This window comes from Chelonia mydas, chromosome 3 (assembly GCF_015237465.2).
Source record: "Chelonia mydas isolate rCheMyd1 chromosome 3, rCheMyd1.pri.v2, whole genome shotgun sequence".
Lineage (NCBI taxonomy): Eukaryota > Metazoa > Chordata > Testudines > Cheloniidae > Chelonia > Chelonia mydas.
This window is the reverse complement of record NC_057851.1, coordinates 178,274,662-178,298,600: the sequence shown is the minus strand read 5'-3', so window position 1 is coordinate 178,298,600 and position 23,939 is coordinate 178,274,662. Positions and strand designations below refer to the sequence as shown.

At 44.1% G+C, this 23,939-nt stretch overlaps 1 protein-coding gene across 2 annotated transcripts in view; it reads right to left on the bottom strand.

Moving 5' to 3' along the window:
- EML6 (EMAP like 6) overlaps positions 1 to 23,939 on the bottom strand; it is a 329,709-nt gene that overhangs the window by 225,263 nt on the left and 80,507 nt on the right. For both annotated transcript variants that reach the window (XM_043543860.1, XM_037895940.2), the window contains exons 8-9: positions 13,768 to 13,969; positions 2,753 to 2,890 (exon numbers count right to left, since the gene is read on the bottom strand). In XM_043543860.1, coding sequence (XP_043399795.1) covers positions 2,753 to 2,890; positions 13,768 to 13,969 — 340 coding nt within the window. The remainder of the gene's footprint in view (positions 1 to 2,752; positions 2,891 to 13,767; positions 13,970 to 23,939) is intronic.

Here is a 23,939-nt window from a genome sequence, read left to right as displayed (position 1 = left end):
GAAAGCAGTGGACGTGTTATTCCTTGACTTTAGCAAAGCTTTTGATAGGGTCTCCCAAGGTATTCTTGCCAGCAAGTTAAAGAAGTATGGGCTGGATGAATGGACTATAAGGTGGACAGAAACCTGGCTAGATCATCGAGCTCAACAGGTAGTGATCAATGCCTCCATGTCTAGTTGGCAGCTGGTTTCAAGCGGAGTGACCCAAGGGTCGGTCCTGGGGCCGGTTTTGTTCAATATCTTCATTAATGATCTTGAGGATGTCGTGGATTGCACCCTCAGCAAGTTTGTAGATGACACTAAACTGGGAGGAGTGGAAGATACACCGGAGAGTAAGGATAGGATACAGAGGGACCTAGACAAATTAGGGGATTGAGCCAAAAGAAATCTGATGAGGTTCAACAAGGACAAGTGCAGAGTCCTGCACTTAGGATGGAAGAATCCCATGCACTGCTATAGACTGGGGATTGACCAGCTAGGAAGCAGTTCTGCAGAAAAGGACCTAGTGGTTATAGTGGATGAGAAGCTGGATATGAGTCAACAGTGTGCCCTTGTTGCCAAGAAGGCTAACAGTATATTTTGGGCTGTATAAGCAGGAGCATTGCCAGCAGATCGAGGGACGTGATCATTCCCCTCTATTCGGCATTGGTGAGGCCTCATCTGGAGTACTGTGTCCAGTTTTGGGCCCCACACTATAAGAAGGATGGGGAAAAATTGGAAAGAGTCCAGCAATAAAAATGATTACGGGGCAGGAGCACATGACTTATGAGGAGAGGCTGAGGGAACTGGGATTATTTCTTCTGCAGAAGAGAAGAATGAGGAGGGATTTGATAGCTGCTTTCAACTACCTGAAAGGGGGTTCCCAAGAAGATGGATCTAGACTGTTCTCAGAGGTAGCAGATGACAGAACAAGGAGTAATGGTCTCAAGTTGCGGGGGGGAGTCTAGGTTGGAAATTAGGAAAAACTTTTTCACTAGGAGGGTGGTGAAACACTAGAATGGGTTTCCTAGTGAGGTGGTGGATTCTCCTTCCTTTGAGGTTTTTAAGGTCAGGCTTGACAAAGCCCTGGCTGGGATGAGTTAGTTGGGGATTGGTCCTGCTTTGAGCAGGGGGTTGGACTAGATGACCTCCTGATGTCCCTTCCAACCCTGATATTCTATGCTTCTATGATTCTATGATTATTAATACCCTCTTAGTGCACACCTTTTGCAAATCTTCACTGGGTGAGGAATACCTTTTTACTTATATTTGGGATATGTACTTCTAGTATCCAAAGAAATGTTCCTTTTTTCCTATTAACAAGCCTTGACTGCAGAACAATATCATGCATTTTACTTCTATTATGTACTCATTTTTAATTCCTTTATCCACCAACCTCAATAATAAATGACTTCTTAGGGCCCTATTCAGAATCTTTTACTCACGCAAAACCTCTGTTGAAATAAATGAATGTCTTCCTGGAGTAAAGAGTGCACAGTAAGATACACATGTAATATTGCTTTGGCTTTCCATAGAAATGAATGGGTAATGAGCACCTATGTTTGTGTTTTCTATTTCATATAACATGAAGCAGAAAAATGGAGGTTCTGACTGTGGATTGCTTCTGCACTTTGTATAGGCATTTGCATCTCTGCAATTAAGGGTAAAACACTATCAAAAGAGAACAATAGCATTTTACTCTCACTTAGCACAGTGGTGCACAACTTTACACAAGCTGCAAGGCAGTGGAGAATCAAGTCTGGAAACTTTAGATCCCATTTGGGTAATGAGTTATGTAAAATATGGGATTATTTTATGGGAAAAAATAATAGGCCAGTTTTTCATATACATATACCTTCATTGCAGCTACAAAATATGTATGCACGCCTATGGAATTTACCAAGCAGCATGTGCATGTGTAGTGGTTACATATTTAGTTATCTGTTCTCATGCACAGTCACTTGAGTTTTGCTCACAAATGAGAACTTTATTTATATATCTGTTCTGCTGGTGAAATGTGGGTACACGTTTTAAAATCTGGCCCAGTATGGTAAAAGTGTACTACAGCAACTTTCACAGATCTCCCACTGTCTATAGGTTTTTATTCCTACCTAAATATTTCATTTGCTGTTGCACTTCTTCCATTCCATTATTCCAACAAAAAATAGCTTGTACTATGGCTTTTGAAATAGAAAAAAAATCATTCTAAAGAGTTAAAAGGGGCTGTCCTATTACATGGGAAGTTTGATTTTCACTTAATATGCAAATGTTCACAAACTTTCCTTCAGACATCACTAAAGAAATTATTACAGATAGCAGGCTTTCCTACATTCATGCAGGAAATGGACTTGGTGACTGAAGAGGTCCTTCTCAAACCTAGCATCTATTAGCATGTCATAAACATGGTTTCTGTTCCCCAAAAGATGTGTTTAATTTCAGAGCTACTAAGCCATAAGACAGATGCTTTTCACTTGAAAATGCTAAGTTTGAAAGCTTAAACTTAGACAACATTATTAGTGATGTCATGAGAGACATTTTATGTTAAATTTAAATAAAATTATACATTAAAGCATGGGTGTAATACACATTAGTAGTAGTAGTAGTCACCTCTAAAGCCAACTGAGGAGAAATACCTAGAGGCTTTGATAATTTTTTATTCAAATTTTTTCTAAACAAAATACCCACTGATTTAAAAAATATTTTCTAAAGGACTTCAGGATTTGGCCTTGAGTTACTAGAAGAGTCATCAGTGCTGAAATACAATTCACTGTCCTACCTTACTCTGAGAACAATGAAGGAGCCATCTTTCATTCCAAGAGCTAGCTGAGATCCATCAGGACTGAAAGATACACTGCGCACAGCTTCTTCCATATTACAGCGAGCAATCAAGGCATGATCAGCAAGGCTCCATAATCTACACAAAAAATTGAGAATCAAAGCACAATACTTATGATTACAGACTTTCAATACTATCAAACGCAGAAATGAAATGCCAGCTTCTACAAATTGATCCACAGTAAGTATGCTTACATTCACTGCACATTTTGTCTTTTTAAGTCTGTACATTCCCTTGGAGAGTTGAAGAAGATCCATGAACTATTCTTGTCTTGGGGGGGCAACTGGAATTATCCTGTTACTACCTTGCCTCATCTTCTTTATCAGTCTCTGAATGAGAGGAAAGTGGGGGGGGGGGAACAGAACTGACCCTTCCCCCAGTTTAGGTGAAAGCATCTGATACAGACAGACTCGCGCGCGCGCTCTCTCTCTCTCTCTCACCCTGCTCTTGAGCAAAAGTGGTGACACTTCATATTCTTTCGATTTGCAGAAATATCTATGTCCTGGAACCCTCACATGTTGAAGATGTCATCTATCACCAATTTCTTTAACAATTATCATGCAAATCCTGTTACATCTCTGCTCAGTTAGGCTCCTGCTAGATATACAGCTGTGAGACAAACTACTCTGATGGAAACACCGATTTGACTGCTTCTTGGCTAGGCTGAGAATGAGCCCCTCCCTGTTTGTTCATGTAATATACTGCTGGCATACAGTCTGTGACAACTTCCACTACCTTTTTCTGGATGTGAGGTAGAAAAGATTTGAGAGCCAAACAGATCACTCAATTCTAGGACGTTTATAGGTAGTCTCTTTTCTTGAGAGCTCCAATAACCTCAAACTGCTAATCTGTTGAGGTGTACTCTCCACCCTTTGTTAGAGGCATCCAAGATGTTTGTTACCAATGGAGCTGCTGAGTTGAATAATAGCCCTGTCAGAACATTTGCAAACAGACACTATTGGTGAAGCTACAGGAACTGATATGTGGAAAATGGCGAATCATGAAAAAACTTTACAGAAGGAGCCCAAAAATGGGGGCAGTAAGGAAGGGTCCATGGAAAACTGAGAGAGCTCATTCAACCGCCTCTGTTTCTCAGATGGAGAGTTCTGAGAACTGTGACTCGCAGGAATGTTCTTTTTATCCCCTTTAGGCAATGTCTTTTCAGATCTGGTAAATGATCCAACTGTGGATCTATGTAATGCATTCATAATATCACAACAGTTGAAACTGAGAATTGGCAATGGAGAATTGGCAACTGGTTCCAGAACTCTCTTTGGATCTGATGCAATCTTTGGAACTGAAGGATGAACTTGAGGTAAGGATTCACCCTGATCCAAACTTCTCATCTTTGGTTTAGAATTCAGTGTTCTTCGATCCAGATCTGAGGAGTTTTCTGAACGTAACTTGGCTCTGCTAACAGGAAACTTCCTGTCTCATGCAATCTTTTTAGGAATTAATTTAGGAGGCTCTGATGGTTTTTACTACAGTTTGGTTGTTATCTCAGAGGCTGGCACTGACAGTGTCTCTGAATGTTTTAAGGTTGAATCCAGTTACTTAGGAACCAACTGTACAACAATCTTGGAACTTGCATCTTGTGTTCAGATCTCTTTGAGGTATCAGATCTGACAGGCTTTGCAGCCAGAGCTTCTTGGAGCATTAGGGCTTGCTGCCTGTTATGGCACTCCTTAGGTGCTCCCTGGTAAAGGAGCTGCAAATAGAGTACCTCAAAGGAGAGTGGCCCCCACTGAGACACTCCAAGCATCAAATATGGCCCTGCCCTGACCAGAAAGACCACAGACAAGAGGCACACATTTTAAAGCCAGGTGTCTTCACCTTTTGGATCCATCACGGAACCAGTAGTCAAAGCTGAAGAACTAAGTACTGTTAACTATGCTAAGAATAAAACTTTTCCTTAACAAACTAACTACAAATTGCACTAGGCTGCGACACTAATATCTACATGAAAGAAGGATCTGGAAAGGTTCAAGTCCATCTGCTGCTGCAGTTGGAACAAAAGGAGGCATCAGAGGGTGCAACACTTCCTCTTATACACCCTCAAAATGTCCAGGAAAGCAGAAGAGAAGGGCAGGAGGGGTGTATGAGTGCTCCAACTGCAATGAGAAGGTTCCATGGACTGAGTTGCACCCACGGGCACAAAGAACACTGAAAGAAGTAGTCTAAGATAAGCTATTCTTTAATGGTTTACAGACACTATATGTGGCATTCAGTAAAATGAAAGACATGTTTCACACCTGCTTTTCAACTATATCATACGATCTTGCTTCTGCCACACCACAAATTAGCAGTAGCAGGGAAAAGCCTAGGTGAAATAAGACTAAAAGCAAGTGTGTAATATAGCTATCACTTCACTGACATTCATGTGTGTCACAGAGTGAGCTGGCCCTTTTTAGGGAGCTAGGGCCCTGTTCCGTCTTTGTTTTACTCCTGACTCAGAAGACCAAGGAGCTCCCAAGTGAAGTCCCCTAGTCAGAGGGAGTGTGTGACTGGAAAAGATCATGAGACTAGCTGGAAGCAACACCTCTGAAAAGGTCTGGCTTCCTCTTAGTCTGAGTCAGAGAACAGGAATGACTTGGGAGAGGATGCTCTACAGAGACAGGCAGACAGACAACTGCCTGGGGAATAACTGTGGTGAAGTCTCTCGAGTGGAACCATCAGAATGCTCTTCACAGAGAGGGCTTAGGCTGGGCAGGCACAAGATTAGCAGGAGGCCTTGCTAGGGAGACACTAGGGAGCCCTAATACAAGGGTGAATGTGAAGCCTGGCTGAAAATGCCAGAAAGGCCTTGAAAAGCCTGGATTGGATTCAAAGGTGATGGGTGGATACTTGCTTAACAATACCAATAAATCAGACCCCAAAGGAGAGACTTTAGATGAAACATTAGTTGTGTGCTATGAGACTCGGGAGGGGAAACTGGGGCAGACTTATGCACTTCAATAGGGCAGGTACATAGACTCTGCTACAATGTCACATAAAATGCTTTCGCTACACTCCTACCCTCTTCTGGCAGTAACCTAATCTGCTGGTGACTAATCATGGGTGGACAGAGAGTCCACCACAGAAATTTAAAATACACGATCCTTGGCCTTTGCATAAATGATATTTTTGGAAAACAGTCTGAAAAAAGCCATCTGATTCTCCAGGATAAATGGTAGTACTTCAGATAGCATCAATATCAACTGCCCTGATATTCTGTAAACATAAAGAGTAAAGTGCACATTTTATGTTTGTAGCCAGAGTGAAGCACTTTGTATTAGTAACACACTTATATTTACTTCCAGATACAAAAATAGCTGTCAGTTGGACTCTCATCATGAGTATGAGGAATGCAGATGGGGACTGGAGATCTTGAATCTTTCCACAGTGAGATCTGCAATGCAAGCTGAGAAACACTGGAGTTTATTTCTACTAAACGAGATCCATGGGCAGGCCTCCCCAACAGTGAAAGTTTGCTTTAGTTTCTGTTTCACTTAAGACTTCATAATTCAGTACAAACATGGAAGCAAGATTTATCCCTAAGTTAGTCTTCTGCATCTGGTTTCCATTTCTCTATATACTGGGAAGATTAGATGCTGTGTATGTAAGTGCAAGTACTGTAGTTTGGTTTTCCAAAATACAGGTTGAGGAATGAAAGGACAGTCCATTCCCTGCAACCGAACATTTAGCTACGGCCTATGATTTCACACCTGCAAAAAAAGTTCATGTAACTATTTTGCACACATACAGGTATTTTCATGTGCAAATGAGGAAGTAAGGACTTGACTTTGTGCATGGAAATGAGAAATGCACATTTTGTATAGATCAAATGCCTGTGTATGTAAGTGCAAAACTAGAGGCTCTAGCTGAAGTTCGCTATTATTGCACAAACAGTGCATGTATTTTCAAATAAGGCCAAAAAAAAATCTCTTTGGAAGTTTTTCTATTAATTGGTTGAAATAATTGACTTTTATAAACCTTAACTGTTCTCTTGGTAATATTCCAGCCTCTTCTATCATATACCTGATGTTTATTTACTGGACCACATACTGATGTCTGCAGCCCAGGAGCTTACTCAGCAACCACACCGGCACAGAAGGAAACAGTTTTGATGTTGGAGGTTTACTGATGGTTCAATACATTTAATGGCAGGAAAAAGCACAGATATAAAATAATATTCAAACCAATCCATAAATCATAAATCATAAAACTTATTAATCTGTGTCTATCCCATCTTATGAATGAAGAAGTAAAGAAACACAGAGAGTTTAACCAAGAGATGCCCTCCTGCCAAATTTTAAGTCCATGCTCCAAAGCATGGAGACACAGGAAATTTTCAATAAATTGGTTGTAAGAATTTTTTGTTAACACAGACAGTGTATTTTTTCCTCATCTTGTTCTCTGACATGGCTGACTTGTCTTAACTAACATTTTTGGAAAATTTCAGCCTGAGGCAGGCACATGGCATGAAAAATTTCAGCCTGAATTGTTTAAGTCACCGTACTCTCTAATTGCTTAAGTTTAGTAAAATTAGAAATAACTAATATATAATGATCTTATACCTGCACCGCCTACACACAATGATTTATGTGGATCTTAGCTTTTTTATTTCATGTCCTCCAATGTCTGGTAATTTTATGTGTGGTTATAAACTTGATGCACCTGTACACTGGATATAGGATTTGGCCCAAAGACATAAATCCAAAACTACAGCACCTTAGGTGCTGTTTATTCTGTATGTTTTCCCAATAACTCACTACTTTTTAAAAATAATTTGAGAAACGTGAGTATTCTAAGAGTAAAGTAACAAATATGAGTAATTGCATTCATGCTTTGAAATCCACAATGGTCACTCTGAAGGGCATAATTTCTAGGGCTGTTGATTAATCACAATTAATCACTGTTTTAATTGAACCACTAAACAATAGAATACCAATGGAAATTTATTAAATATTTTGGATGTTTTTATACATTTTCATATATATTGTATTCTGTGTTGTAATTGAAATCAAAGTGTTTTTGATTACAAATATTTGCACTGTAAAAATGATAAATAAAAGAAATAGTATTTTTCAATTCACCTCATACAAGTACTGTAATGCAATCTCTGTCGTGAAAGTGCAACTTACAAATGTAGATTTTTTTTGTTTAAGTAACAACATTCAAAAACAAAACAATGTAAAACTTCAGAGCCTACAAGTCCACTCAGTCCTACTTCTTGTTCAGCCAATCACTTAGACAAGCAAGTTTGTTTACATTTACAGGAGATGATGCTGCCCCCTTCTTATTGACAATGTCACCAGAAAGTGAGAACAGGAATTTGCATGGCACTTTTGTAGCCAGCATTGCAAGGCATTTACGTGCTAGACATGCTAAACATTCATATGCCCCTTCATGCCGAAGGGCCACCATTCCAAAGGACATGCTTCCGTGCTGATGACGCTCGTTAAAAAATGTGTTAATTAAATTTGCGAGTACTTCTCCATGTGGGCACCAATGATTCTGCCAAGAATGACCTTGAGCGGGTTACTGCAGACTACGTGGCTCTGGGAAGAAGGATAAAGGAGTTTGAGGTGCAAGTTGTGTTTTTGTCCATCCTCCCTGTTGAAGGAAAAGGCCCAGGTAGGGACCATCGAATTGTGGAGATAAATACGTGGTTACGCAGGTGGTGTCAGAGAGAAGGCTTTGGATTCCTCGACCATGGGATACTGTTCCGGGAAGAAGGATTGCTAGGAAGAGATGGGATCCACCTAACAAAGTAAGAGAAGAGTATCTTCGCAGGCAGGCTTGCTAACCTAGTGAGGAGGGCTTTAAACTAGATTCGCCGGGGGATAGTAACCTAAGCCCTGAAGTAAGTGAGGAAGTGGGATACTGGGAGGAAACACAAGGAGGAGAGTGCAACAGGGGGGGCCTCCTGATTCATACTGAGAAAGCAGGGCAATCGGCTAGTTATCTTAGGTGCATGTACACGAATGCAAGAAGCCAGGGAAACAAGCAGGAAGAATAGGAAATCCTGGCACAGACAAAGAACTAAGATGTGATTGGAATAACAGAGACTTGGTGGGGTAGCTCACATGACTGGAGCACTGTCATGGATGGGTATAAACTGTTCAGGAAGGACAGGCAGGGGAGGAAAGGTGGAGGAGTTGCACTGTATGTAAGAGAGCAGTATGATTGCTCAGAGCTCCTGTATGAAACTGGAGAAAAGCCTGTTGAGAGTCTTTGGGTTAAGTTTAGAAGCGAGAGCAACAAGGTGATGTCGTGGTGGGCATGTGCTATTGACCATCAGACCAGGAGGATGAGGTAGATGAGGCTTTCTTCGGACAATTAACTGAAGTTTCCAGAACACATGCCCTGGTTCTAATGGGAGACTTCAATCACCCTGACATCTGCTTGGAGAGCAATACAGCAGTGCACAGACAATCCAGGAAGTTTTTGAAGAGTGTTGGGGACAACTTTGTGGTACAAGTACTGGAGGAACCAACCAGGGGCCGTTTTCCTCTTGACCTGCTGCTTACAAACAGGGAAGAATTGGTAGGGGAAGTAGAAGTGGGTAGCAACCTGGGCAGCAGTGACCATGAAATGGTTGAGTTCAGGATCCTCACAAAAGGAAGAAAGGAGAGTAGCAAAATATGGACACTGGACTTCAGAAAAGCAGACTTTGACTCCCTTAGGGAACAGATGGGCAGGATCCCCTGGGAGGCTAATATGAGGGGGAAAGGAGTCCAGGAAAGCTGGCTGTATTTTAAAGAAGACTTATTGAGGGTGCAGGAACAAACCATCCCGATGTGCCAAAAGAATAGTAAATATGGCAGGCGACCAGCTTGGCTTAACAGAGAAATCTTAAGCTTAAACACAAAAGGGAAGCTTACAAGAAGTGGAAGATTGGACAAACGACCAGCCAGGAGTATAAAAATATTGCTTGAGCATTCAGGGGTGTGATCAGAAAGGCCAAAACACAACTGGAGTTGCAGCTAGCAAGGGATGTGAAGGGTAACAAGAAGGGTTTCTACAGGTATGTTAGTAACAAGAAAAAGGTCAGGGAAAGTGTGGGACCCTTACTGAATGGAGGCGGCAACCTAGTGACACATGATGTGGAAAAAGCTGAAGTACTCAATGTTTTTTTGCCTCAGTCTTCACAGACAAGGTCTGACAAGGTCAGCTCCCATACTGCTGTCCTGGGCAACACAGTATGGGGAGGAGATCAGCCCCCAGTGGTGAAATAACAAGTTAAGGCAGGGGTGGGCAAACCTTTTGGCCCGAGGGCCATATCCGGGTATGGAAATTGTATGGTGGGCCATGAATGCTCACAAAATTAGGGTTGGGGTGCAGGAGGGGCTGAGGGCTCTGGCTGGGGGTGTGGGCTATGGGGTGAGGCCAGAAATGAGGAGTTCAGGGTGCAGGAGGGGACTCCGGGTTGGGGCAGTGGGTTTGGGTGCGGGAGAGGGATCAGGGCTGGGGCAGAGGGTTGGGGCACAGGAGGGGTCAGGAGTGCAGGCTCCGGGCAGCGCTTACCTCAAGCAGCTCCTAGAAGTAGCGGCATGTCCCTTCTCCAGCTCTGGCACTATCCCGTCTGCAGGAGCTGCCCCTGCAGCTCCCATTCGCTGCAGCTTCCGGCCAATGGGAGTTGCAGGGTTGGCACTTGGGAAGGGGGCAGCGCGCGGAGCCCCCTGGCTGACCCTAAATGTAGGAGCCAGAGGGGGGACATGCTGCTGCTTCCGGGAGCCTTGGCACGCACACACGGAGCGGCCTCTGACCCCGCTCTCCGGCTGGAGCGCGGGAGCAGGGCAAGCCCCAAACCTCACAACCCAGCAGGAGCTTGAGGGCCAGAGGAAACCGGCTGGAGGGCCAGATGTGGCCTGCGGGCCGTAGTTTGCCCACCCCTGAGTTAAGGACTATTTAAAAAGCTGGATATGCACAAGTCCATGGGTCCAGATCTAATGCATCTGAGGGTGCTGAGGGAAATGGCTGATGTGATTGCAGAGTCATTGGCCATTATCTTTGAAAACTCCTGGTGATCGGGGGAGGTCCCGGACGATTAGAAAAAGACAAATATAGTGCCCATCTTTTAAAAAAGGAAGAAGGAGAACCTGGGGAACTACAGACTGGTCAACCTCACCTCAGTTCCTGGAAAAATCGTGGAGCAGGTCCTCAAGGAAACCATTTTGAAACACTTGAAGGAGAGGAAGGTGATCAGGAACAGTCAACATGGATTCACCAAGGGCAAGTCATGCCTGACCAACATGATTGCCGTCTATGATGAGATAACTGGCACTGTGGATATGGGGAAAGCAGTGGACGTGATATATCTTGACTTTAGCAAAGCTTTTGATAAGGTCTCCCATAATATTCTTGCAGGCAAGTTAAAAAATTATGGATTGGGTGAATAGTATAAGGTGGATAGAAAGCTGGCTAGATCGTCGGGCTCAATGGGTAGTGATCAATGGCTTGATGTCTATTTGCAGCCGGTATCAAGCAGAGTGCCCCAGGGGTTGGTCCTGGGGCCGGTTTTGTTCAATATCTTCATTAATGATCTGGATAAGGGGATGAATTACACCCTCAGCAAGTTCGCAGATGACACTTAGCTTGGGGGGAGAGGTAGATATGCTGGAGGGTAGGGATAGGGTCCAGAGTGACCGAGACAAATTGGAGGATTGGGCCAAAAGAAATCTGATGAGGTTCAACAAGGACAAGTGCAGAGTCCTGCACTTAGGAAGGAAGAATCCCATGCACCGCTACAGACTGGGGACTGACTGGCAAGCAGCAGTTCTGCAGAAAAGGACCTGGGGATTACAGTGCTGGATGTGAGTCAGCAGTGTGCCCTTGTTGCCAGGAAGGCTAATGGCATATTGGGCTACATTAGTAGGAGCATTGCCAGCAGATCGAGGGAAGTGATCATTCCCTTCTATTCGGCACTGGTGAGGCCACATCTGGAGTACTGCGTCCAGTTTTGGCCCCCCACCACAGAAAGGATGTGGACAAATTGGAGAGAGTCCAGAGGAGGGCAATGAAAATTATAAGAAGGCTGGGGCACATGACTTACGAGGAGTGGCTGAGGGAACTGGGCTTGTTTAGTCTGCAGAAGAGAAGAGTGAGGGGCTTTTGATAGCAGCCTTCAACTACCTGAAGGGGGGTTCCAAAGAGGATGGAGCTCAGCTGTTCTCAGTGGTGGCAGATGACCGAACAAGGAGCAATGGTCTCAAGTTGAAGTGGGGGAGGTCTAGGTTGGATATTAGGAAGCACTATTTCACTAGGAGGGTGGTGGTGAAGCACTGGAATGGGTTACCTAGGGAGGTGGTGGAATCTCCATCCTTAGAGGTTTTTAAGGCCCGGCTTGATAAAGCCCTGGCTGGAATGATTTAGTTGGTGTTGGTCCTGCTTTGAGAAGGGGATTGGACTAGATGATCTCCTGAGGTCTCTTCCAACGCTACTATTCTATGATTCTATGATTCTATGACTGAATTTCTTGGGGGAGAATTGTATGTCCCCTGTTCTGTTTTACTCGCATTCTGCCATATATTTCCTGTTATAGGAGGCTCGGACGGTGACCCAGCACATGTTGTTCATTTTAAGAACACTTTCACTGCAGATTTCACAAAATGCAAAGAAGGTACCAATGTGAGATTTCTAAAGATAGCTACAGCTCTCGCCGCAAGGTTTAAGAACCTGAAGTGCCTTCCAAAATCTGAAAGGGGCAAGGTGTATAGAAAATGCTTTCAGAAGTCTTAAAAGAGCAACACTCCAATGCAGAAACTATAGAACCCGAATCACCAAAAAAGAAAATCAACCTTGTGCTGGTGGCATCTGACTCAGATAATGAAAATGAACATGTGTCGATCCACACTGCTTTGGATTCTTATCGACCAAAACCCATCATCAGCATGGACGCATGTCCGCTGGAATGGTGGTTGAAGTACGAAGGAACATATGAATCTTTAGTGCATCCAGCACATAAATATCTTGCAATTTCGGGCCATAACAGTGCCATGAGAATGCCTGTTCTGACTGTCAGGAGACACTGTAAACAAGAACCGGGCAGCATTATCTTCTGCAAATGTAAACAAACTTGTTTATCTGAGCAATTGGATTAACAAGAAGTAGGACTGTGTGGACTTGCAGGCTCTAAAATTTTGCATTGTTTTATTTTTGAATGCAGTTTTTTTGTACATAATTCTACATTTGTAAGTTCAACTTTCATGACAAAGAGATTGCACTACAGATTCAATTGAATTAATTGAATTAATTGATTGAAAAATACTATTTCTGGTTTTTTACAGTGCCAATACTTGTAATCAAAAATAAATATAAAGTGAGACTGTACACTTTGTATTCTGTGTTGTAATTGAAATCAATATATTTTAAAATGTAGAAAACATATAAAAATATTTAAATAAATGGTATTCTATTATTGTTTAACAGTGCAATTAATTTTTTTAATCCCACGATTAATCACTATTAATTTTTTTTAATCACTTGACAGTCCTACTAATTTCCAATTGTGGTGAATACTAAAGAGAAATTGGACCTCATCAAGTATTTTGGGGAATAGGGGCCAAGTTTGTTTAATACGCTCATAAATACAAGAGGAAAATGTGACAATATCAATGACTAAATATGTTAGGTTAATGCCTTCCATTTTAGGCACAGGAAGAAATGAAATTCAGCATGCTTTAAGCCTACCTTTTTGTAGGCAATTTCTGATGGGTTTTACATGATTTATGGAATGTGGACACTAGGGATGATTCAAAGGTATGGCTGCAAGGAAATAAGTAGAAAAAATACTATCTTAATTAAGCTGAAGGTTTTACAATTTCTTGGGAAATTGTTGCAATTCTTTACTCACCACTAAACCTGTTTTTAAAGAAATGACAAATGTTTCAAAAAGAATATTGGTTAAAAATGTTCTTGTTAAAAGTACATGACTAATTGAATATATAGCAGTAAATGAGCTCCAGCCTTACCGTACAGATCGATCATCACTGCCTGTGACAGCTAAAGGCTTCTTTGGATGGACTGCCAGGGCCCAGAGCTCCCCTTCACAATGACCCTGCATTATCAGCATTGGTTTATCTCTTTCTCTCACTATCACCTCAAATATTTCACTGTCCTGTGTCCCTGCTAAAAGTCTGTCTCCTTTCCAACAAACACTTCGGATGGACAAACCTGACAAGGAACAGAGTAGTTTTAGGTCACCAGTAATAACAAGACAAAGTTATATCCAACATAATAAAGAATAGAAATTTTAAAAATTCCTTTATAACAACTATATTTTGAACTTACATAGTGTCTTCAGTCTGAAGACTGAAGGCATTTTATAGCTTACCTAGCTATAAAGCTAAATAGAAAGCGATAATTGCACTTCTATGAGGTAACGCAAATATAATTATTCCCATTTTACAAATAAGGAAGTTAAGGCACTGGGAGATGCAAGGGCAATCCTGAGAAGCGCTGAATGCCCAGAACTCCTACTGCCTATGGTGGGAGTTGAGTGTGCTCATCATGTCACAGAATCAGTCTCCTAAGCTTTGTCTATAATGGGGAAATTTACCCCCCAAAAAATCCAACTTTATTTAACACAAGTTCACCTGTGTTAAAACTTGTGGGAAATTTAGATTAGGCTAGGTTCCTGTGACTGGAACTGTTTTTAACATCATTTTCATTAGAATTGCTTTTTAAGCAGGCTTAACTAAAACAGTGATAAAAATGATTCCCGTAACCACAGTCTTATCTACACTGTCACTCTCAGTGGTTCTATTTTTAAATTTTGGTAAATTTCTCCAGAGGGAGACCTGGCCTAAGTAACTTACTCTAGTGTGTGCAGGAAATCTGTGGCAAAAGTGGAAGTGACATGCAGATTTTCCATTTATCAGTCCTGTGCTTTAAACACAAGAGTATATTTGCCTCACAAATCATCCTCCTTCCTGCTTTTTTTATAAGGATTATTTGTAAACCACATCTGTCCTTCACTACAAGAAACAACCCTCACTTTAAAACCAAATATACATCTATATCACAGACAGGCTGAGATTTCACTGTTATTGTAAATTATTTACACTAGTAATAGTGAATCATGAATCAGGCAATATAATTAATTATAAAAATTAAATAATTGATTCCACATAATTTTAAGTCTCTGTACTTTTGGGTCTGACTTTCCATTCCCCCAGTGTAAACTGGGAATAACTCCAGTCAAAAGAGTTACACTGCTGTAAAACTAGTACAAGGAAAAGGATAATCAGATCATATTTAGGTTTTGGGAGGTAGAGAGACGTAAATACATCTTTATAGTTACTTTTTCATTTTCCACAGGTTTAATCTAGTGATTAAGTTTATTTTTTATTTTAATGTCAAGCCTAACATTACAATCAGATTTCATGCTATCTTTTTAAATATGCAATATTTTTGCTAATTTGTGGATCTGCCTACATATATTTGCAAAATTAGATTCCTTTTTAACCTGAGCAATTGCCATAGATGAATTTATACAAAGTCATTTATTTAAGAACTGTAAGTGATGGGTTTTATGTGATATGGAAAGTGATTAATAATTTCTATCTCTGGGATACCGACAGTGTCTGTATTAATAAAGTACCTATGGATGAACACCACAGAATAGTTAATCTCATTGGAGACAGGCTTGGCATCTGCTTTGTCAGAACAGACTCCTTTCTACTATATAAACAGATGTGCCATGTCCCAGAAATATGCAAATGGCAGTGATTTCAACCTCAAAATATCATTATAAACATTTGTCACTGAAAACTTCACAAAGAAATGAATCTCTAATTGATTAGTTTTAGGTTTAAGTTTCAGATCATTCAGTTCACCATTTATTCTGGCAGTTTATTATGCTTCCTCTTTTACATGCACAGTTTCTGATGCTATTTGTTTCTAAAGTGAAAGTAAAAATGTGCAGTTGTTCATACTGTTCTCTTCAATGACTTAGGATTCATAAAGTGAGTTACTGAACTATGATTAAAATTTTCAGACATGCCCAACTACAGGGATGAAGGGCGTTTTCAGATAAAATGGGACAAGAGGCTCAAGAATCCCTGGGAAGGGTTTAAATTAATGATTGTGGGAAGCAAGGAGCCAATCAGCACTTCTCTTTCTGGCTGGCCAACTGGCAGAGGAGCATGTAGCGGGAGGAGAGGCCTATCCCTGCATACACTTCCCCTTTTATTCTATCTAAAGCTATCATGTACCTGGTGGATCCAATCAAGTCTCCCACCCATTAAACCAGGTGGGTAGCATTACAGATACTTTAATAAAAAGAAAAGGAGTACTTGTGGCGCCTTAGAGACTAACAAATTTATTTGAGCATAAGCTTTCGGATGCATGCTATGAAGTGAGCTGTAGCTCACAAAAGCTTATGCTCAAATAAATTTGTTAGTCTCTAAGGTGTCACAAGTACTCCTTTTCTTTTTGCGGATACAGACTAACACGGCTGCTACTCTGAAAACAGATACTTTAATGTTTACTGAACTTTCAGTCTGGATTTTTCTCATGTTGCCCAGTCCGAAAAGCCCTGAAATCAACTTCTTGACTCTGCCTTACATATAATGTAGAGACTCTGGGCTCAGTTTTCCAAAGTTAAGCTCTTCACTTAGATGGCCCAATTCTGTATTTGGACATTCAAATAGCCATAAAGGTATGTCCATTTTTAACACAGTAAGAACCAATTTTAAGAACCAAATATGGGATTGGCTATCAATTTAGGTAGCTAAATGTGAAGATTAGGGCTCTCTATCTCAATATCTCCTACAAGAGAAGAAAGTCTGCTGAGAATGAACACTTTAAAATAAGACAGTAACAACTTGATAGCATTTTCTGTTTGGTTGCCTGCTTTAGTATATTATCAAAAAATCAGTAACTTCTGTAGTGGGATGAAGTATGGGGGGATTAAATGAATAAATGAAAAGTCAAATTGTCATGTTAAAATCCATGACAAAGTCAATTCCAGCTACAGATTTTATAATAAAACAACACTTGAATAAAATATTGTTAAATATTGGTAGAAAATTGCTTGTCAATAAAATCCCCACTATGAATAAAATATATGTATTAGCATTTTGTGCTGTCCCCTTGAAAGGGATAAAAGAATGTTCATGCCTTCTGTCTTGCCAACTTCCAAAAAAACACAAAAACATGGAAGATGACTTAGTCTGTACCCTTCCGTAAGTTATCTAGGAAATGGTTTAAGCTCAGGTCTTACAACACCCTCCTCCTGAAGGGCACCAAAATTGATACAGGGAATGGAGTTCTGATATCCCTTACAAATCCTCAGTAATTGCAGTAAAGCATGGGTGTGTAGACAATCTTATGACATCTACACCAAACCTATTTTAAATTTCTAGAGAGAAATCATTCCTTGTATACATGTGAAGGAAACTGTATTCTTCATCAGGTGTTCTATTAGCACTCTGGTAGATTTAGATTTAAGTGTAAATACTGTGCTAGTGATCAGATTGTGTATAGTGGCTGTGAGAGACTGACAATTTCCTGCAATATCCTGAATGAACTTTATTGAATTAAGTTTAACTTTACTGAAATAGGGTTAATACCTTTGGGGTGCATTGTATTAAAAATGCAATTGTGTACATGTTATTATGGCACTGTATGTACCTTCTCTGATAGTGATGGGGGATGTCACTGTACTTCCTCCCTTATCAACCTTTCGGAGCCATGGCCTTGGAGAGGTATGCATATACAAGTTCAAACTGGATTCTCCAAGGACCAAAAGACAAACTGGCTTTTAACTGGTTCATGACTTTTTTCCTGATCAAGCAAACAGACGGGAGTCCTGGTCCACAGGGGGCCCCAATCCTTAGGATAGGGCTGGAAGGACTGAGCCTACTGAGGTTTCAGAATCCTGGTTGCTTTTTCTGAGCTGAAGGTGTGATGAACTGGTGACCACAAAGGAATCTCCTTGGATGAGGCACTGAAGAATAGAAAGCTGGCTAGATTGTTGGGCTCAATGGGCAGTGATCAACGGCTTGATGTCTAGTTGGCAGCTGGTATCAAGTGGAGTGCCCCAGGGGTCAGTCCTGGGACCAGTTTTACTCAACATCTTTTATTAATGATCTGGATAAGGGGATGAATTGCACCCTCAGCAAGTTCACAGATGACACAAAGCTGGGGGGATAGGGTCCAGAGTGACCTAGACAAATTGGAGGACTGGACCAAAATAAATCTGATGAGGTTCAACAAGGACAAGTGCAGAGTCCTGCACTTAGGAAAGAAGAATCCCATGCACCGCTACAAGCTGGGGACTGACTGGTTAAGCAGCAGTTCTGCAAAAAAGGACCTGGGGATTACAGTGGATGAGAAGCTGGATATGAGTCAACTGTGTGCCCTTGTTGCCAAGAAGGCCAACGGCATATTGGGCTGTAGTAGTAGGAGCATTGCCAGCAGATCAAGGGAAGTGACTATTCCCCTCTATTTGGCACTGGTGAGGCCACATCTGGAGTATTGCGTCCAGTTTTGGTCCCCCCACTACAGAAGGGATATGGACAAATTGGAGAGAGTCCAGCGGAGGGCAACGAAAATGATTAGCGGGCTGGGGCACAACACTTACGAGGAGAGGCTGAGGGAACTGGGGTTATTTAGTCTGCAGAAGAGAAGAGTGAGAGGGGATTTGATAGCAACCTTCAACTACCTGAAGGGGGGTTTCAAAGAGGATGGAGCTAGGCTGTTCTCAGTGTTCGCAGATGACAGAACAAGAAGAAATGGTCTCAAGTTGCAGTGGGGGAGGTCTAGGTTGGATATTAGGAAACAGTATTTCATTAGGAGAGTGGTGAAGCAGTGGAATGGGTTACCTAGGGAGGTGGTGGAATCTCCATCCTTAGAGGTTTTTAAGGCCCAGCTTGACAAAGCCCTGGCTGGGATGATTTAGTTGGTGTTGGTCCTGCTTTGAGCAGGGGATTGGACTAGATGATCTCCTGAGGTCTTTTCCAACCCTAATATTCTATGAATAAGGACTGCTCCTGTCAGAGCACTTCTCGTAACTGTTATTCTTTGAGATGTGTTGTTCATGTCCATTCCAATCAGGTGAGTGTGTGCGCACGTGCATATTGGCTGGAAGATTTTTCCCCTAGCAGCATCTGTCAGGTCAGCCTGGCCGCCCCCTGGAGTCGCGCCTTCATGGTGCCCAATATATAGCCCTGCCGACCCACCACCCCGTCAGTTCCTTCTTGACAGCTAGTCCGACAGAGGGGTAGGAAGGTGGGTATTGGAATGGATATGAACAACACATCTCGAAGAACAACCGTTACGAGAAGTGAGTAACTGTTTTTTCTTCTTCGAGTGCTTGTTCATGTTCATTCCAATCAGGTAACTCCCAAGCCAAATTTAGGAGGTGGGGTCGGAGCTGTCCACTGATTGGAGTACTGCTCTTCCGAAGACTGCATCGTCTCTGACCTGTTGGGTAATTGCATAATGCGCAGCGAAAGTGTGTATGGAAGATTACATTGCCGCTCTGCAGATTTTCTGGGTGGGAAACTGAGCCAGGAACACCATAGATGAAGCCTGCGCCATGGTAGAGTGCGCAGTGATTGGAGATGCAGGAACACCAGCCAGGTAGTAGCACTCATGGATACAGGACATGATCCATGACGAAAAGCATTGGGATGAAACCAGCTGACCGTTCATTCTGTCCGCCACTGCCACGAACAACTGGACCAACTTTCTGAATGGTTTCGTTCTCTCAGTGTAAAAGGCCAGCGCTCTGCAGACATCCAGAGTGTGGAGTCTCTGCTCCCTGCCACTGGAATGAGGTTTAGGGTAGAAAACCAAGAGGAAGATGTCCTGGTTGATGTGAAACTACGATACAACCTTCCGGAGGAAAGCAAGGTGAGGCCTGAGCTGAACCTTGTCCTTAAAGAACACAGTGTAGGGAGGGTCTGATGTCAAGGCCGAGGTTATCGCCACCAGGAATGAGACGTTGTAGGAGAGGTAGAGTATGTTGCTAAAGGCTCAAAGGGGGGCCCCATGAGCCTCGAGAGGACCAAGTTGAGGTCCCAGGCAGGGACCAGTTGATGGACATGAGGGTATAACTTATCAAGCCCTTTTGGGAATCAGCTGAGCATGGGGATAGCAAAAATCGAGCGGCCTTGCACACCTGGGTGGAAGGCCGAGATGGCAGCCAAGTGCACTCTTATAGAAGGCAACGAGAGACCTTCCTGCTTCAGATGAGGGAGATAGACTAGGATGTGCGGTGCTGAAGTGAGCGTCAGGGGCAAGCGGCACTACATCGACCAGATTGAAAATCTCTTCCACTTGTCAAGGTACATGGCCCTCATCAAGGGCTTCCTACTGCCAAGAAGGACCTGTCTGACCTGGTCTGAACAGGAAAGCTCTGACGGGTTTAACCATGGAGCTTCCACACTGTAAGATGGAGCGACTGGAGGTTTGGGTGTTGGAGAAGTCCATGATCTTGTGTGAGAAGGTCCGGGGAGAGCAGCAAAGTAATCGGGGCTCCCACCGACATGTCTAGGAGGGATGTGTACCAGTGCTGACGGGGCCAGGCCACTGCTATCAGTATGACCTGAGCTCGATCTCTGCGAATCTTGAGCAGCACCTTGTGAACAAGCAGTATTGGTGGGAAGGCGTATAGGAGAGCACCTCCCCAGTGGAGGGGAAATGCATCCACGGTGGAGCCCGGGCTGTGATTCTGGAAGGAGCAGAACTGCTGGCACTTCCTGTTGCATCACATGGTGAAGAGGTCCATCAGGGGAAATCCCCACCTCTGGAAGATTGAATTTGTGACATCCAGGTGAAGGGACCACTCGTGGCTGCGGAATGACCTGCTGAGGTGGTCCGCCAGCTCGTTCTGAATCCCGGGGAGGTATAATGCCTGCAGGTGGATTGAATGTTCTCCACAGAAGTCCCATAGCATGAAGGCTTCTTGGTACAGGGGATAGGAGCTTGCACCTCCGTTTGTTGATATAGGACATTGCTGTTGTATTGTCTGTCATGACTGATATACATTGATCGATTAGGTAAGGGCAGAACGTTTGACATGCTAGGTGCACCACTCTGAGCTCTCTGACATTGATGTGGAGACGCAGATCTGCTTTCGATCAGTGGCCTTGAGTTCTGTGGTCCCCCAAATGAGCTCCCCAGCCCAAGGCTGATGCGTCTGTCACTAACGACAGAGATGGCTGTGGGGCAGCAAAGGGGACCCCTGAGCACACCTGCCGGGCATCGATCCACCACCAGAGCGAATCGAGGATCGGGTGAGGAAGGGTCACGATCCTGTCCAAGGTGTCCCGGGCTGGGTGATAGACTGACGCTAGCCACAACTGGAGTGGCCGAAGCCTGAGTCTGGCATGTGGCACCTCATATGTATAGGCCGCCATGTGCCCAAGAAGCTTCAGGCAGTTTCTTGCTGTAGTGGTGGGAAACTGCATGACTCCCCGGATTATGTCATTGAGGGCCTGAAACCTCACCTGTGGCAGCTATGCCCTGGCTTGGGTGGAGTCCAGTACTGCCCCTATGAACTCTGTCCTCTGGATGGGAGACAGAGTCGATTCTGCTTCGTTTAGAAGCAGACCCACACTCTCGAAGGTGACTTTGATAAATGTGACCGCTGGAGCGGCCTTTGATCAGCCAGTCGTCGAGGTACGGAAACACCTGTACCTGATGCCTCTGCAAGAATGCAGCGATGACTGCCATGCACTTGGTGAATACTCGAGGTGCTGCTGACAGGCCAGATGGGAGGATAGTAAATTGGTAGTGAGAACCATTGACCACAAACTTGAGGTACTTCCTGTGGGTCTGAGTGATTGCGATGTGAAAATACGCGTCCTTCAAGTCGAGGGCGGCATACCAATATGCTGGATCTAGTGAAGGGATGATGGAGGCCAAGGAGATTGTATGGAACTTGAGTTTCCTCACAAACTTTTTGAGTTCTCGCAGGTCCAAAATAGGCCTGAGGTCACCTTTGGCTTTCGGTATTAGGAAATACCAGGAATAGAAACCCTCGCTCATGTGCTCCAGAGGAACCTCCTCCGCTGCCCCTATTGATAGGAGCAACTACACCTCCTGTATGAGAAGTTGCTCATAAGAAGGGTCCCTGAAGAGGGACGGGAAAGGGGGGTGGAGGGGCTGGAGGGCACAGAATTGGATGGAGTATACCCCCTCTACTGTGTGGAGCACCCAACGGTCCTAGGTGATATGGGACCATTCATGGTAGAAAGGGGATAATCGGGAGAAAAAGGTAAGGCAAAGTAGTTCCAGTCTGTGATCTGGTGTGCCGTCCTCGACCGCACATTCAAAAGGCTGGTTTAGGGCCAGAGGGCGGTTTGGGCTGGCCAAAGCCCTGGCCTGAGGATGGGTGTTGCCTCCTCCTGCCAATCCTGTTCCTCCTCCAAGAACTGTCCCGCTGGTTCTGTTGCTGGAATCTCTGAGGAGGTTGCAGGTGGAAGTGTCTCCGCTGCATGGCGGGGGTTTGCAGACCCAAGGACTTGAGGGTGTCTTGTCTGTCTTTTCAGAGAAAAGAGTCTCACCCTCAAATGAAAGGTCCTCAATAGTTTGCTGGATCTCGTAGGGTAGCCCTGATACTTGGAGCCAGGAACCCCTCCTCATAGCTACCTCTGTCACCATAACCCTACTGGCGGCATCTGCAGCGTCCAATGCAGCCTGGAGGGAAGCACGGGAGACTAGCTTCCCCTCCTCCACCAAGGCTGAGAACTCAGTTTGGGAGTTTGAAGGGATGAGCTCTGTAAATTTAGCCATTGCTGCACAGGTGTACGAATACCTGCTTATGATGGCCTGTTGGTTCACGATACGGAGCTGCAAACACCCTGTAGAGTAGACCTTTCTCCACACAAGGTCTAGGCGCTTAGCCTCCCTGTTTTTGGGGGAGGATCCTTGGAAGCCCTGTCTCTCATGCTGGTTAGCTGCATCGACCACCAGAGAGTCAGGGGGTGGGTGGGAGTACAAATGTTCGAACCCTCTGGAAGGCACGAAATAACACCTCTCGTTGTGCTTGGCAGTGGGTGGCAAGGAAGCTGGGGTCTGCCACAGGGTCTTGATGGTGTCCACAATGGTTTTAATAAGTGGAAGGGCAATACGGGAAGGTCTGGAAGGTGCAAGGATGTCCACCATTGAATCAGCCTCCTCTACCATCTCTTCGCCCTTAATGCCCAGACTCTGGGCAGCCCTGAGCAGCAACTGCTGCAGCACTCTATTGTCCTCTAGCACAGGAGCTCTGGCTGTCCCCACCAATGCTTCGTCCAGTGATGAAGAGGAGGAAGCATTTACAATGAGTGGATGCTCCCTGCTGTCCACTCCCAAGGGGTCCCGAGACTCTCGGAACAGTGTTGGTGCTAGTGGTGCTGCCGACGGTACCGGGGCTGTAGACGTTGGAGCAAGTGTCGGCGCAGCCACCAGTATGACAGAGGGAGCTGTGTCGGCCCGCTCACAGGAGCCAAGGGAGGCGGAGGTCGACATCGATAATGGTGCCAGTGTGGGAGATGGGCACAAAGACGCTGCCAAGGGTGGTACCAAGGTCGGAGCCAAGCACAGTGCTGGAGTCAACGACGGTGTCATTGACGGAGGTGTCGGAATTGCAGGTACCGAAGGCAGGTGAGCAGCCGATGGCGAGACAAAGGGTGGCTGAAGCCACAGAAGACATTGCGGAGTGGTGACCCTGGGTTCCTCCCTGTCCTTCTGAGGCACCAGTGAGTGGGATTGATGCCTAATATCAGTTGGGCCCCATGTGGAGCAATGTCGGTGCTGAGAGTCTCGGGAGGAGTTCTTTCTCAGCGCCTAGTTCGACAATGGTGCCGAGGTGCTCCGCATCGAGGACGATTCATTGGGGACCGGGTCCCCTGAGCCCGGGTCAGAGTAGGGGCATAGGGTTGCCTCCATGAGGATCACCTTAAGCTGCTGTTCCCTTTCTTTAAGAGTTCTTGGACGGAACTCGTGGCAGATCTTACAGCGATCTTTTTGATGGCTCTCCCCTAAGCACCATAAACATGACGAGTGCGGATCGCTCTTTGGCGTGCACTTTGTGCAGGCCACACAGTTTTTAAAACCCGGGGACCGCGGCATACCATGGTTCCTAGGAGCTAGGATTGGGGGGAACCCCCAACAATCTCTATACTAAGAACACTAAACTAAGCTAAGG